We start from the raw sequence: 17,621 nt of genomic DNA, 5'->3' as shown, positions 1-17,621 counted from the left end.
AATATAACTACTATAATACTGCCACTATGTACAAGAATATAACTACTATAATACTGCTCCTATGTACAAGAATATAACTACTATAATACTGCTCCTATATACAAGAATATAACTACTATAATACTGCCCCTATGTACAAGAATATAACTACTATAATACTGCCCCCTATGTACAAGAATATAACTACTATAATACTGCTCCTATGTACAAGAATATAACTACTATAATACTGCCCCTATGTACAAGAATATAACTACTACAATATTGCTCCTATGTACAAGAATATAACTACTATAATACTGCTCCTATGTACAAGAATATAACTACTATAATACTGCTCCTATGTACAAGAATATAACTACTATAATACTGCTCCTATGTACAAGAATATAACTACTATAATACTGCTCCTATGTACAAGAATATAACTACTATAATACTTCCCCTATGTACAAGAATATACAGTAACTACTATAATACTGCTCCTATATACAAGAATATAACTACTATAATACTGCTCCTATGTACAAGAATATAACTACTATAATACTGCCACTATGTACAAGAATATAACTACTATAATACTGCTCCTATGTACAAGAATATAACTACTATAATACTGCTCCTATATACAAGAATATAACTACTATAATACTGCCCCTATGTACAAGAATATAACTACTATAATACTGCCCCCTATGTACAAGAATATAACTACTATAATACTGCTCCTATGTACAAGAATATAACTACTATAATACTGCCCCTATGTACAAGAATATAACTACTACAATATTGCTCCTATGTACAAGAATATAACTACTATAATACTGCTCCTATGTACAAGAATATAACTACTATAATACTGCTCCTATGTACAAGAATATAACTACTATAATACTGCTCCTATGTACAAGAATATAACTACTATAATACTGCTCCTATGTACAAGAATATAACTACTATAATACTTCCCCTATGTACAAGAATATACAGTAACTACTATAATACTGCTCCTATGTACAAGAATATAACTACTATAATACTGCTCCCTATGTACAAGAATATAACTACTATAATACTGCCCCTATGTACAAGAATATAACTACTATAATACTGCCCCTATGTACAAGAATATAACTACTATAATACTGCTCCTATGTACAAGAATATAACTACTATAATACTGCCCCTATGTACAAGAATATAACTGCTGTAATACTGGTCCTATGTACAAGAATATAACTACTATAATACTGCCCCTATGTACAAGAATATAACTACTATAATACTGCCCCTATGTACATGAATATAAGTACTATAATACTGCTCCTATGTACATGAATATAACTACTATTATACTGCCCTTATGTACAAGAATATAACTACTATAATACTGCTCCTATGCACAAGAATATAACTACTATAATACTGCTCCTATGTACAAGAATATAACTACTATAATACTGTCCCCTATGTACAAGAATATAACTACTATAATACTGCTCCTATGTGCAAGAATATAACTACTATAATACTGCCCCTATGTACAAGAATATAACTACTATAATACTGCCCCTATGTACAAGAATATAACTACTATAATACTGCTCCTATGTACAAGAATATAACTACTATAATACTGCCCCTATGTACAAGAATATAACTACTATAATACTGCTCCTATGTACAAGAATATAACTACTATAATACTGCCCCTATGTACAAGAATATAACTACTATAATACTGCTCCTATGCACAAGAATATAACTACTATAATACTGCTCCTATGTACAAGAATATAACTACTATAATACTGTCCCCTATGTACAAGAATATAACTACTATAGTACTGCTCCTATGTGCAAGAATATAACTACTATAATACTGCCCCTATGTACAAGAATATAACTACTATAATACTGCCCCTATGTACAAGAATATAACTATTATAATACTGCCCCTATGTACAAGAATATAACTATTATAATACTGCCCTATGTACAAGAATATAACTACTATAATACTGCTCCTATGTACAATATAACTACTATAATACTGCCCCTATGTACAAGAATATAACTACTATAATACTGCTCCTATGTACAAGAATATAACTACTATAATACTTTCCCTATGTACAAGAATATAACTACTATAATACTGCCCCTATGTACAAGAATATAACTACTATAATACTGCCCCTATGTACAAGAATATAACTATTATAATACTGCCCTATGTACAAGAATATAACTACTATAATACTGCTCCTATGTACAATATAACTACTATAATACTGCCCCTATGTACAAGAATATAACTACTATAATACTGCCCCTATGTACGAGAATATAACTACTATAATACTGCCCCTATGTACAAGAATATAACTACTATAATACTACTCCTATGTACAAGAATATAACTACTATAATACTGCCCCTATGTACAAGAATATAACTACTATAATACTGTCCCCTATGTACAAGAATATAACTACTATAATACTGCTCCTATGTACAAGAATATAACTACTATAATACCGCCCCTATGTACAAGAATATAACTACTATAATACTGTCCCTATGTACAAGAATATAACTACTATAATACTGCCCCCTATGTACAAGAATATCACTTCTATAATACTGCCCCCTATGTAGAAGAATATAACTACTATAATACTGCCCACTATGTACAAGAATATAACTACTATAATACTGCTCCTATGTACAGGAATATAACTACTATAATACTGCCCCTATATACAAGAATATAACTACTATAATACCGCCCCTATGTACAAGAATATAACTACTATAATACTGTCCCTATGTACAAGAATATAATTCAATGGAGACATGTCTGGAGATGCTGCTACCAAGGAAGTGTGCAATACAGGAGGCTCACAGTAGTACGATGAACATAAAGCTGGGAGTTGTTGTGCAAAAAAAAATGCTTCTGGGACACTGGGATTGGGCGCACCACTGGTTCCACCAATTAAGGAATGTAGCTATTGTCAGACATTTTATGTTCAGGGCAGTCCTACGACTTTATTTTTCTATTTATGTCACCAGTGATCTCTTCTGGCCTCATTATTTCATGTTGCACAAATCACAGAATTCTGGAGATTTCCCCTCATCATGTGATTTTTACTTATATGTTTTATGTGTAGGATCGATGTAGTGTATGTATTGCCCCACGGCTCATTGTCCACTGTTGTCTTTCAGGGAGACTCCGGGGGACCTCTCGTGTGTAAGGTGCATGGTGTCTGGTACCAGCCTGGGGTTGTAAGTTGGGGTTCTGGATGGGCTTCACCCAATCGTCCCGGGGTCTACACCCTGGTAACTACCTGCCAGTCCTGGATCCAGTCTCACATACCAGAGCTGAGCTTCCATAACGTGACCGATATCCCACAACCTTCCCAGAAATGCAAACACCATGGGAACATGGACGTGGCTTGTTATCTGCTGATACTTCTCATTATTGTAGTCTCAGTGCTCGGATATCTGTAGATTATAATGTACCAGTGAGCGGTCTCGGCTGCAGAGCTTCTTTCTTATGATGTGACGTCTGCAGCCTTTGATCGTCACTCTTTGTTATCACTTTTGTTTACAGAAACAGTGATAATGAAATGTCAGAGTTCGTGGTTGGCCATAGATATAATCTTATTTCTGGGTACTGGAATTATTATTTGTTGTCTTACCAATAAAATCTTTTTCATTACCAAGAATCCTGAATAAGACAATGTTATTTCCCTAAAGTATTCGCAGAGAGGAGTGAAGGCCGTAAGGCCTCCATAACATGTAGAATTGAAAGGGTCAAAAAGCCCAGAAAGGAGTGCGGGCAGTAGTGGCTCCATAACGTGGAGAATAGAAATGGACAAGAAGCCCAGAAAGGAGAGCATGCAGTACTGGCTCCATAACGTAGAGAATAGAAAGGGACACGAAGCCCAGAAAGGAGAGCAGGCAGTACTGGCTCCATAACGTAGAGAAGAGAAACGGGCACGAAGCCCAGGAAGGAGTGCAGGCAGTAGTGGCTCCATAACATGGAGAATCGAAAGGGACACGAAGCCCAGGAAGGAGTGCAGGCAGTAGTGGCTCCATAACATGGAGAATCGAAAGGGACACGAAGCCCAGAAAGGAGTGCAGGCAGTAGTGGCTCCATAACATGGAGAATCGAAAGGGACACGAAGCCCAGAAAGGAGTGCGGGTAGTAGTGGCTCCATAACATGTAGTATAGAAAGGAGCACGAAGCCCAGAAAGGAGAGCGGGCAGTACTGGCTCCATAACGTGGAGAATAGAAAGGGGCACGAAGCCCAGAAAGGAGTGCAGGCAGTACTGGCTCCATAACGTAGAGAAGAGAAACGGGCATGAAGCCCAGGAAGGAGTGCAGGCAGTACTGGCTCCATAACGTAGAGAAGAGAAACGGGCACGAAGCCCAGGAAGGAGTGCAGGCAGTAGTGGCTCCATAACATGGAAAATAGAAAGGGGCACGAAGCCCAGAAAGGAGTGCAGGCAGTACTGGCTCCATAACGTAGAGAAGAGAAACGGGCACGAAGCCCAGGAAGGAGTGCAGGCAGTAGTGGCTCCATAACATGGAGAATCGAAAGGGACACGAAGCCCAGAAAGGAGTGCAGGCAGCACTGGCTCCATAACGTAGAGAAGAGAAACGGGCACAAAGCCCAGGAAGGAGTGCAGGCAGTAGTGGCTCCATAACATGGAGAATAGAAAGGGGCACGAAGCCCAGAAAGGAGTGCAGGCAGTACTGGCTCCATAACGTAGAGAAGAGAAAGGAGCACGAAGCCCAGAAAGGAGTGCAGGCAGTAGTGGCTCCATAACATGTAGTATAGAAAGGAGCACGAAGCCCAGAAAGGAGAGCGGGCAGTACTGGCTCCATAACATGGAGAATAGAAAGGGACACGAAGCCCAGAAAGGAGTGTGGGCAGTAGTGGCTCCATAACATGGAGAATAGAAAGGGACACGAAGACCAGAAAGGAGAGCAGGCAGTACTGGCTCCATAACATGGAGAATCAAAAGGGACACGAAGCCCAGAAAGGAGTGCGGGCAGTAGAGGCTCCATAACATGGAGAATAGAAAGGGACACGAAGCCCAGAAAGGAGTGTGGGCAGTAGTGGCTCCATAACATGGAGAATCGAAAGGGACACGAAGCCCAGAAAGGAGTGCGGGCAGTAGTGGCTCCACAACATGGAGAATAGAAAGGGACACGAAGCCCAGAAAGGAGTATGGCAGTAGTGGCTCCATAACATGGAGAATAGAAAGGCACACGAAGCCTAGAAAGGAGAGCAGGCAGTACTGGCTCCATAACATGGAGAATCGAAAGGGACACGAAGCCCAGAAAGGAGTGCGGGCAGTAGAGGCTCCATAACATGGAGAATAGAAAGGGACACGAAGCCCAGAAAGGAGTGTGGGCAGTAGTGGCTCCATAACATGGAGAATCGAAAGGGACACGAAGCCCAGAAAGGAGTGCGGGCAGTAGTGGCTCCATAACATGGAGAATAGAAAGGGACACGAAGCCCAGAAAGGAGTATGGCAGTAGTGGCTCCATAACGTGGAGAATAGAAAGGCACACGAAGCCTAGAAAGGAGTGCGGGCAGTAGTGGCTCCATAACGTGGGCACGAAGCCCAACATAGACAAAGATGAGAGCTGACACCAAGCCTGCTTATTACAAAGACTCCGCCATAAAACAACATGAAGAAGAATGAGGAGGCACAAAACCTACTGCAGCGCCCCAGAGTCCTGGTCGTTGCAGTACTGTGGCTCCGCCACTATGGGGAGCCATGGTGCGTCTGATGGCACTGAAGGAGTTCATCTGATCAGGTATCACAGACACCAATATATTTCACAGCAGGGCCTCCGGGGGGAGCTAAGGGTTCTATTCATTAGGCCACTCCCCACCATAGTGGGTAAACTGGGGGTCAGGCAGGAAGTTAGAGGAGAAGGCTGACTGGATTGAACGAAGCAACACCTTGTGGCAGAGGGTGTTGTGGAGGAAGAGACAGTAGGGTCTCTGTCAGGGGTGGGATCCTGACAGAGGCTTGGCATTAGAAAGAACGTAACGGGACCGTGCCTGCTCAGCATAGCGGCGGTGCCCAAGAAAGGACTAGAAGCGAGATAGATTGTGCTGAGTGAGAAACGAGATCAAGCAAAAAGGAGAATACCAGTAGGGGTCATGCTGTAGGACCGGAGCAACATCCTACTGAGGCGCATTACCGGTGGCCGGAACGCCGAGGGAGTGGAATAGCATACAGCTTCAAGCCATACTCCAAACAGCGGCAGGGCAGTCAGTTTAAGGCGGGCTGTCTACCACATATCACCTATGAAGTCTTGGGGGGCAATTGCGGGAGAGGGGCGTCTCTAGGGTCCCGGAAGAACTCCAGGCCTACCTGACAAACGGGTGCCGTTCCAACCTGAATAACAGGGAGGGATGGAATACGAGAAGAACATCAGTGAATCGATTTGTGAGGGAACTTAAGAAACAGACACAACAGTTGTGGGGTACTTTCCGTGAGCACAGCAGGGAAGGACTACAACACATAGCGCTAAGAAGGAGGGCACTGATTTCCACCTGTGAGGGGAACTCTGGAAGTGCCATTGGACTGGCCGGACTTGCGCAGCCTGGTGAACCGTATTCTGGACTGAGGACTCAGAGATCTCCAGTAAAGAGGTAAAGAGACTGCAACCTGGTGTCCTCGTTATTTACCGCGACCTGCACCCCACAACTGCACCATCATCATCACTTATTCTACTGGACGTCCCCCCCCACTGACAGACAGGGCCACGGACCGGGTCTAGCCACCGTGACAACCCCAGGACTGAGTCCCAGAGGCCCGGCTCCGGGTACCCCTAGGCCCTGCGGCGGTGTGGGGGCGCTCCAAACTTGGCGTCACGAACAGGATCTACTTAAGCCTGAAGAATCAGGTCATGTGTGCCTTGGAACTGTGATTTATTATACTTGGAACTGTGATTCGTTGTGCTTGGACTGTAATTTTATTGAAAGACTGTGCTGTGCCAGTTGCCGCCAAAAGCCGCCGCCATTGCTACGCCAGCGAGGAAGGAGGGCGTGCTATGGGAGGAGACTACCAGAATGGCGCGAGAAATGGATACCGCCCCCTGCGCTTCTGGCTGCAAGGAGATGACCTGCCCCAAAGCAGAGGACAACCCCCTGATTTGCAACGGCGGGAAGCGGGTGACGGAGAAGCTCGACCTCGGAGAAATGGCGGAGTCAGATGCATGCATTGCCACCGATCAGCAGATCATGATGAAGAACAGCGAGTGCCGGAACGGGGAAGGAGCAGTCCCGGCTTACCCTCGTTCACTAGAGGTGGACCCGTGTCCTCTAGAGCCGGCAGATCCGAAGCCTTTGGAACAGATAGCGGAGCCGAGTCACCCAATCCTGGCCGCGGAGTCAGCGGAGGAGGAACCACAGCGAGCGGAACAGCGTTCGAGGACCGCATCGGAGGAGCCGCGGTCCGGGCTGCGGCCGATTCCAGCACCCTTGTTAATGGACCAGGTCGGCATCGATGGAACCACGTCAGGCGCAGGTACGGAAAGCGCCCCTGCTTCCCCCCACGGGCCCGCTCCCACGATCCACCCCCATCTCAGTGAAGGTCGACGCTTCTCGGCGGGGTTAATGGTATTACCTCCCGATGCCCTGGGAAGGATGGTGCCACCGCTGCCGACCAGAATGGGGGAACCCGTGGATGTGAGCCCAGATGGGGTAGTTCTTCGGTGGGACAACCCCTGGGTTGGGACAGATGGATCCCGGGAGAACGGATTCACTCTTGCGGTGCTTACGTGGGAGCAATATAGACAGTGCTTGATCCTACATTGGGAAGGACGGAAAGAGATCGAGTTGATGGGTCCATTGAAAGTACAACAATCCCCTCCGGCATGGGATGACCGAGACGCGACCAGGCGGGGAACTGTGTTGGCCTACCATGAAAAGAGGGGATGGGGCCTCATACATGAGCCGGGATTGGATACTGATGTTTTTGTTGCGCACTGTAACGTAAGGACTCCTTGCTGTGGCCGAGGCGGAGAACCGTTAAAAAAGGGGGATCAGGTGACCTACAACCGCCACCAGAACCCGCTCGGGTGGTATGCACGGAACGTTCGGCGGTGTATGTCTGGAGCCGTGACACTCACCACTCCGGACCTGGTCCCAGGAGCACCCGACCTTGTCACCATCGCAACGGTGCGCCTGGTAGCAGCCACCGAGTTGGCCAGCCGAGTTCACCTTCACATTCGGGCCACGGGCACCGGCGCCACAGCAGCCGGGGGCCCGGACCCCCAGCCACCTGAACAAGAGTAAACCTCGGAAACCTGAAAATGTACATAGTTTAACTGTTTGTTTTTCTGCTTTTACTGCTGCTAAACCCATCCAGGGTTAATTCTTATGGATCCCTTTGTTGACCCGGGATCCCAATTGTTGGTTTGTTTTTCCACTTTTTGTTTCCTGTTATCAAGAACTGCCGCAATCATGAACAGTGCATGATCCAAACTTTCTTGTAAATAGTTTGCACCTTATTAAAGGCGCTTCCTACTGGTTTTATTTAAAGACTCTTTGCGAAGATACCGTTCTGGAACCTTTGCTGAACAAAGACTGGTAGGCTGAGAAGACGAGCTACCTCAGAAAGACTTGATCCTCTTTTAAAGGGGATGTCCAACAGCGTACTTATGGGAGATACTGTTTTAAGCACAGTAATGCCGTGATAATGTTGGAATGAGAAAAGTTGTATGTGTTTTAACTAGTTAGATGTAAAGAAAGACTGATAATGTGCTCTGAGAAGTGAAAGGTGAAAGACAGAAGAAGAATGCAGTGGGCCCGTAGAGATAGATGGGGTGTCCAGCATGCAAGAGAAGAAGAAAGATAATGAGAAGGCTTAATGTTCGATAGAAAATGTTTTGATAATGCTGCTAGAAAGGTGAGGATAGAAGGTAAACCCTGAGTCCCCATAGAAAGTTAATAATGTGTTACTAAGGACAGAAAGTGAACCCGTAGGGGTTAGTGAGTGAGTCCTAATAGGAGCCAAGTAGAGCCGGCTCCATGTTCTCTAATTGAAAGGAATGTTATGTCTATACCATGTATAGTAGAGAAAGGCAGCAGGCCCTGGCTGAACGGGGCGGTCCTGTAAAAGAAAGGAGAGGCAGTAGGTCTGGTGCCATAGGGACAGGCGGTCCTGTAGGTTCAAAGTAGGAGAATGAAAAGTTAACTTGCCCTGTAATGTGATTATGGGAAGGCCTTTAGCGAGCTAGGAGTGTATGTTCCTTGAAGGCAATGTTAAATTATTGTTCGTTAAATTGCACTTAGTAGAATACCCGGTTGGGTAATGAGAGTTAATTGTAGCCTGTTGCTATGATATTTAATTATGTTTGTAACGTTCAAGTGTCCTTACCTCCCATAAAGGGAAGCCTGTTCAAGTATACTTATTGTCATTGCACTCAACAAAATTGTATGTCTTTTTGCTAACCTGTATTGTTGTTTTCTTCCCAGTCCCGGAGTACTGTGTTTAACCAGGGGGGAGTGCAGCGCCCCAGAGTCCTGGTCGTTGCAGTACTGTGGCTCCGCCACTATGGGGAGCCATGGTGCGTCTGATGGCACTGAAGGAGTTCATCTGATCAGGTATCACAGACACCAATATATTTCACAGCAGGGCCTCCGGGGGGAGCTAAGGGTTCTATTCATTAGGCCACTCCCCACCATAGTGGGTAAACTGGGGGTCAGGCAGGAAGTTAGAGGAGAAGGCTGACTGGATTGAACGAAGCAACACCTTGTGGCAGAGGGTGTTGTGGAGGAAGAGACAGTAGGGTCTCTGTCAGGGGTGGGATCCTGACAGAGGCTTGGCATTAGAAAGAACGTAACGGGACCGTGCCTGCTCAGCATAGCGGCGGTGCCCAAGAAAGGACTAGAAGCGAGATAGATTGTGCTGAGTGAGAAACGAGATCAAGCAAAAAGGAGAATACCAGTAGGGGTCATGCTGTAGGACCGGAGCAACATCCTACTGAGGCGCATTACCGGTGGCCGGAACGCCGAGGGAGTGGAATAGCATACAGCTTCAAGCCATACTCCAAACAGCGGCAGGGCAGTCAGTTTAAGACGGGCTGTCTACCACATATCACCTATGAAGTCTTGGGGGGCAATTGCGGGAGAGGGGCGTCTCTAGGGTCCCGGAAGAACTCCAGGCCTACCTGACAAACGGGTGCCGTTCCAACCTGAATAACAGGGAGGGATGGAATACGAGAAGAACATCAGTGAATCGATTTGTGAGGGAACTTAAGAAACAGACACAACAGTTGTGGGGTACTTTCCGTGAGCACAGCAGGGAAGGACTACAACACATAGCGCTAAGAAGGAGGGCACTGATTTCCACCTGTGAGGGGAACTCTGGAAGTGCCATTGGACCGGCCGGACTTGCGCAGCCTGGTGAACCGTATTCTGGACTGAGGACTCAGAGATCTCCAGTAAAGAGGTAAAGAGACTGCAACCTGGTGTCCTCGTTATTTACCACGACCTGCACCCCACAACTGCACCATCATCATCACTTATTCTACTGGACGTCCCCCCCCACTGACAGACAGGGCCACGGACCGGGTCTAGCCACCGTGACAACCCCAGGACTGAGTCCCAGAGGCCCGGCTCCGGGTACCCCTAGGCCCTGCGGCGGTGTGGGGGCGCTCCACTACCATAACATGGGGAAAGTGGAAGGAGGGCACCAAGCTACCACAATGCAGGAAAGTGTCAAAACTGAAATGTGGAGTCTAGGAGTTCTCTAGTTTTTAACCCCTTTATAATGATCTGGTCTTCACTGTAGCAGCTCCTTAAGGACTAGTCTTAGATTTGCAGTGATGATAGCCTTGAAGCCTAAATAAGAAATGTGTGGATAACCTGTTAAGAGTCAACAACCGCAACTCAGAAACTGCAGTTGAGGCTGACACATACAGAATGGCCAATTACCAAAAACAAGATATGCTGGCTGCATAACGTTGTCCTCCAAGATGTTCACCTGCTGAGGATTGTCTTCAAGGTGGTTGATCCTTGTGCCGTGATACATTCCTGTGCCTCTTCTGAGTTTGAGTTTCAGTGTTGTTTGACCAGGGGGGATTGAGCTCTTTTGGTCAAAATATTACTTGGCAAAGGGTTAGCTCAGTGTCGGGGACTTTGGTGATCAAGTGGTTTTCAGGCTGAGTTGATGTCAAGAAAATGACAATCTTGACTTGTAGAAGAAACAGTATGGATGTTTGTGGACTGAGGTCAGCAACTTTATGCTGGAGAGGAGATGCTCCTATCCTAATTTTGATTATTACTGCTAGGCTTCCCAGTAATATGTCTAAGAGGGATTTCCTGCTGAAGATTGTATGTCTTTTCACTTTAATAAAATGAACGTGAAATACAGAAACTAGCAGGAAATGTAAGCAGCTTTGTATTAATATACTTTATAGATTCTTTAACATGTCATCAAAATCTATACCAACTAATATTCTACCAGGAGCAGATCATGGCCAAACAAGTGGACTTTGCCTAAAATATAGATTTGGGTATTGTGCTCAGGTTACTCATTTACAGTACTTGCAGAAAGGACGGAGAGAATGACTCAAGTTGTCAAATCCTATTAGGAAATTGAACAGAGGTGATAAAAAGAGAACAATCAATGATTCCTTGTAGATCAGTGTCAGAAATTTCCTTTCTCACCAATTCTGCAATATCTGATGAGCTGCGAGAAGTCATCTGCTCACCAAGAAGAGAAGACAGAGCGAAGATATGGAAAAGAACCTGCTGTATGTCCTGTTAGTCCTACATGTCGGTAAGGGACCTGCCATGTCTATAGCATCTGTGGTGTTACTTATGGATGAAGATAACATCAACTTTTATCTGTGAGATGTACCACTGTCAGAATCTGGGGTGTTAAGGCCCCGTCTCACATAGCGAGATCGCTAGCGAGATCGCTGCTGAGTCACAAGTTTTGTGACGCAACAGCGACCTCCATAGCGATCTCGCTATGTGTGACACGTACCAGCGATCAGGCCCCTGCTGCGAGATCGCTGGTCGTGTCGGAATGGCCTGGACCTTTTTTTGGTCGTTGAGGCCCCGCTGACATTGCTGAATCGGTGTGTGTGACACCGATCCAGCGATGTCTTCACTGGTAACCAGGGTAAACATCGGGTTACTAAGCGCAGGGCCGCGCTTAGTAACCCGATGTTTACCCTGGTTACCAGCGTAAATGTAAAAAAAAACAAACAGTACATACTCGCCTTCTGATGTCCGTCAGGTCCCTTGCCGTCTGCTTCCTGCTCTCACTGACTGCCGGCCGTACAGTGAGAAGTGAGAGCACAGCAGTGACGTCACCGCTGCGCTCTGCTCTCAGTGTACGGCGGCTCAGTCAGAGCAGGAAGCAGACGGCAAGGGACCTGGACACCGAAAGGCGAGTATGTACTGTTTGTTTTTTTTGGTAACCAGGGTAAACATCGGGTTACTAAGCGCGGCCCTGCGCTTAGTAACCCGATGTTTACCCTGGTTACCCGGGTGCTGCAGGGGGACTTCGGCATCGTTGAAGACAGTTTCAACGATGCCGAAGTCGTTCCCCTGATCGTTGGTCGCTGGAGAGAGCTGTCTGTGTGACAGCTCCCCAGCGACCACACAGCGACTTACCAACGATCACGGCCAGGTCATATCGCTGGTCGTGATCGTTGGTAAATCGCTTAGTGAGACGGGGCCTTTACATGGGACTGCAGAAAACGGCTATTCCAGCATCTCCTGATTGTCTGTCACCCCACCATTGTCTCTTATCTCAGTTTACTTCTCTTCTCTATGGTTCTACCATCTTTCTATGATTGTCTCTCACCCAGTCTTCTCTCTTCTCTAAGGCTTCACATTCTTATTCTGATTGTCTCCCCACTATTGTATCGTCTCTCAGTTTCTTTCTCTTCTCTATGGTTCTACCATCTTATTCTGATTGTCTCTCATCCAGTCTTTTCTCTTCTCTAAGGGTACCGTCACACAGTACCATTTTGATCGCTACGACGGTACGATTCGTGACGTTCTAGCGATATCGTTACGATATCGCAGTGTCTGACACGCAGCAGCGATCAGGGACCCCGCTGAGAATCGTACGTCGTAGCAGATCGTTTGGAACTTTCTTTCGTCGCTTGATCTCCCGCTGACATCGCTGGATTGTTGTGTGTGACACCGATCCAGCGATGTGTTCGCTTGTAACCAGGGTAAACATCGGGTAACTAAGCGCAGGGCCGCGCTTAGTAACCCGATGTTTACCGTGGTTACCAGCGTAAACGTAAAAAAAACAAACAGTACATACTCACATTCCGGTGTCTGTCCCCCGGCGTCTCAGCTTCTCTGCACTGTGAGCGCCTGCCGGCCAGAAAGCGAGCACAGCGGTGACGTCACCGCTCTGCTTTCCGGCTATGGTGCTTACACAGTGCAGAGAAGCTGATACACCGGGGACAGACACCGGAATGTGAGTATGTACTGTTTGTTTTTTTTACGTTTACGCTGGTAACCAGGGTAAACATCGGGTTACTAAGCGCGGCCCTGCGCTTAGTAACCCGATGTTTACCCTGGTTACCCGGGGACTTCGGCATCGCTCCAGTGCCGTGATTGCAAAGTGTGACCGTAGTCTACGACGCTGGAGCGATAATCATACGACGCTGCGACGTCACGGATCGTGCCGTTGTAGCGATGAAAATGGCACTGTGTGACGGTACCCTTAGGCTTAACATTCTTATTCTGCTTGTCTCCCCACCATTGTCTCTTCTCTCAGTTTCCTTCTTTTCTTTATGGTTCTACAATCTTCTTCTGATTGTCTCACACCCAGCCTTTTCACTTCTCTATGGCTTTATGTTCTAATTCTGATTGTCTCCCCACCATTGTCTCTTCTCAAATTTTCCTTCTCTTCTCTATGGTTCTACCATCTTCTTCTGATTGTCTCTCACCAAGACTTTTCTCTTCTCTAAGGCTTCACATTCTTATTCTGATTGTCTCCTCACCATTGTCTCTTCTCTCAGTTTTCTTCTCTTCTCTATGGTTCTACCATCATCTTTTGATTGTCTCTCATTCAGTCTTTTCTCTTCTCTAAGGCTTCACATTCTTATTATGATTGTCTCCCCACCATTGTCTCTTCTTTCAGTTTCCTTCTCTTCTCTATGGTTCTACCATCTTTCTATGATTGTCTCTCACTCAGTCTTCTCTCTTCTCTAAGGCTTCACATTCTTATTCTGATTGTCTCTCCACCATTGTCTCTTCTCTCAGTTTCCTCTTCTCTTTTTTAAGTCTTCCAATCGTCTCTTCTCAAACTATTGTCTCTTCTCTCAGTTTCCTTCTCTTTCCTCTAATGTTTTGTTCACACTTTGGTTAGAGATTTTAAGAGAGGTCATCAAAGATCAAAAACACAATGCCGACTCTCAAAGTGTTGGTAAAATATCTATTACTTTATTGATATAAATGATATCAAATGACCACAACCACGCAATGTAAGCACAGGAGAATACAGGAGGCCAGCACCAAAACTCCAGCGGCACATTAGTAATAGAAGAATATATATTGTAAATAATTATAAATAGTGAATATAGAGAAATTATACAGCCAGGAATTATAACCTTAGGAAATATAGAAAAAGCTAGATATAAATATAAAAATATATATAAAAAAATGTATAAAAATAACATAAAAATATGAAACAATAGATAAAAAAATATTTAAAAAATGGTAAAACAAAAATGAATACAATAAGATATGTATAGGAAGTGTATCAGTGCCACAACTCATTCAGACTGTGGTTGTAAAAAAAAACCCAGGTGGATGCTTACTATAACAAAAAATAAATCATGTAACAAAATATATTAAAAGTGTATAATTAGCAGAGTAATTAATTAATATTTATTAATTTATTTAATTGCACTGATAATTATATATTTTGTAACATTGTTTGCTGTAGTAAGCATCCACACGGGTTTTCAGTGCCGCCCAGGGTTTATGTGCTGAGAATCCGGTCTACTTTATATAAATTATGGGGACGTGTTGCACCCTGAGATACATGGCCCTGAGAAAGGAATAGTGTCCCGAAACGTGCCTGCTAATGAGCCATATCGGTAGATAAGATTTGTGAGCGAGAAGATCACATGGAATAGGACCAATCACAGAAGGATGGTTTGTGCTGTCTGGTAGGTATCATGTATTATTTAGGAGTTCCTTATATTAAATCTCAATGGGATCATGATTTCTCGAAATACCCAATGTGTCCACGTTCGGATATTATATATGTCAAGATATGTCGCAGATTCTTTTGGTTCAGATTACTTCATCGTAATGGGAACCACAACAGGGCACTCAGGTTCTGCCCTTGGCGAGGCTGCCCATACAAACAAAAGTAGAAGCTTCCATTCATGCTTAAGTTCCACTGTTTGACAAAGCAGCTACGTTCCTTAGATAAATTTGGTTTTACCCTGATAAACAGTTGCTGTGCCTTCACGTGTCGATAGCGGTCAACAATGGCCTCAAATACTGAGGAAATACAATATGCAAATTGCCTCTTCAGAGAAAAAGAGGACTTGAACTCTATAGCGCCACCTGTTGGAAGTAGCGGTCCTTCAAGTCACAATTAACCCTTTAACGAGTCGTGCAATATGACTCTGGATAAAAGCCAAATCAGTATCTCAATTCGCAGACACGGTGTTTAGAGCTGGTGTGTCACTCTCCACAAGGAGAAACGTTACCCCTTAGACCCCAGTCCAGAGCCTCTCACCTAGCCAAATCAGTTCTCATGCTTCGCACTGACGAGGGCCAACAGCCCGAAACACCGTGTCTGCGAACTGAGATTCTGATTTGGTGTTTATCCTAAGTCATATTAGACGACTCGTTAAAGGGTTGATTGTGACAAGCCAGAGCTGGTGTGTCACTCTCCACAAGGAGAAACCTTACCCCTTAGACCTGAGGAAATACAAGCATTTGGGTGACTGTCACCAGAATCTGACTATAGCTGTGTCCCTCAACACCTCGGTCACCACGGACATAAGAATTTGAGGATTCTTTTGCGAGTCCAAGAGATCTTTCCTTACTTTGTGACTGTGAAGATATCTGAGGTTGGGGGTTGTAATAATCACCTAGGCAGGTTAACAATGCAACTACTTTTCCTTATATCCATGGTTTTACAACAACTCTGGATTGATGGTCAAAATACAATGTCCTCAATACACAAGATCGCCTCCTGAGGGCTGATAGGTCCACTGCCCAGGTACCAGGCAATATTCACCGTCTCCCAACTTTTGGTTGGGCCACAGATTTCGTATCTCCTGCCAGCATAATCTGTAGTCACAGTCCAGGCTCCTCCAGATGACAGGTAACACAATCATAGCACACGTATTCAGCAGCAACAGTCCTTAGGAAAGTTCCTCAAATCCAGACGACAGATCCCACAACTATAAACGTGTATCCAGCCCAGCCGGCAACCGATCTCCAAACTCCATAGGCCATCCATCCATGGGCACCAGGACCTCAGCAATAGATTCATGCCCCAACCACCTCACTGAACATGTGACTTACTGTTCTCCCTCCCTGGGATCACCCCCCTGAATGGGTAGAAGTGTTCACACCCTCCCCCAAAGATAGCTGTGCATTGATGGAGGTAATTTCCTCAGGGCGAACTCATCACCTGGGACGAGATGTGAGACCTTCTGTAGTGGCGACTCTGCTGGGTCTACTTTCCCCATCCACACAATGTGACTAGTGGCTGGGAGAACAATGTCTTGAGGCCCCTGAGACACCAATGAAAGTAATGGATTAATTTATTTCCTTGATGACCAATCTTGGGTCTGGCCTTATGTGTGCATAATATCCAGCCTGCACATTTTCCTCTGCTTACTATCATTGAATGAAAACATTGATTCCTGAGGCTGAACTGATTAGCAAGCAAATCACTATTTGCTGGAAAAAGTCTGCATCCCTTAGAGCCGTGGACTCCGCTCTACATCCATTGGTCCAACAGTCTTTAGAACAAGGCCAGCTCCTCACAGTGCGCTCTGGATGTCTCGTGAGAATTGGTAATTAAGAGGATAGGAGAGATGAGTCTATAGTAATAACGCTGGAGCCTGGGCATGGACACTATTGACTTGTATGAGTCTTTCCTTCCAGCTATCCCCAGCTCTGCAGATGGCGGCTCGGTCTGTGGATCCCCGGAGGTCACCGGCCGCGTAGTTGGTGGCACAGATGCTCTGGATGGAGAATGGCCGTGGCAAGTCAGTCTGCTGTATAGAGTACGAAGCAGCTACTACCATGCATGTGGAGGCTCATTGATCACATCCCAGTGGGTGCTGACCGCTGCCCACTGCTTTGATGAGTAAGTTCTGGGTTCATCTATCTCAGTAGACCGCCGTCATGTGCTGGGTGATATATGTCTGTATAAAGGATAGGAACCCCGATATGTGCCTGACACCCCTCCCCCAACAACCAAGAAAAATGTTTCTAATGTGAAACTTTAGTTTTTTCCCTTCTTCCAAGTGTCTGAGCATTTTTAATTTTTGTCATCACAATCTCCGTGTGAAACTTTGTTTTTTATATGACGAGTTGTAGTTTTTTATATTTTAGATC

The 17,621-nt window shown here is 45.2% G+C and overlaps 1 protein-coding gene across 1 annotated transcript in view; it reads left to right on the top strand.

Moving 5' to 3' along the window:
- Positions 1–11,661: 11,661 nt before the first annotated feature.
- Positions 11,662–17,621, top strand: part of LOC143785250 (transmembrane protease serine 9-like) — a 47,944-nt gene continuing 41,984 nt past the window's right edge. The window contains exons 1-2 of the mRNA XM_077273976.1: positions 11,662–11,829; positions 17,166–17,370. Coding sequence (XP_077130091.1) covers positions 11,787–11,829; positions 17,166–17,370 — 248 coding nt within the window. The 5' untranslated portion in view covers positions 11,662–11,786. The remainder of the gene's footprint in view (positions 11,830–17,165; positions 17,371–17,621) is intronic.

The sequence above is a fragment of the Ranitomeya variabilis genome, chromosome 7 (assembly GCF_051348905.1).
Source record: "Ranitomeya variabilis isolate aRanVar5 chromosome 7, aRanVar5.hap1, whole genome shotgun sequence".
Classification (NCBI taxonomy): Eukaryota; Metazoa; Chordata; class Amphibia; order Anura; family Dendrobatidae; genus Ranitomeya; species Ranitomeya variabilis.
This window is presented reverse-complemented; position numbering and strand designations above follow the sequence as displayed.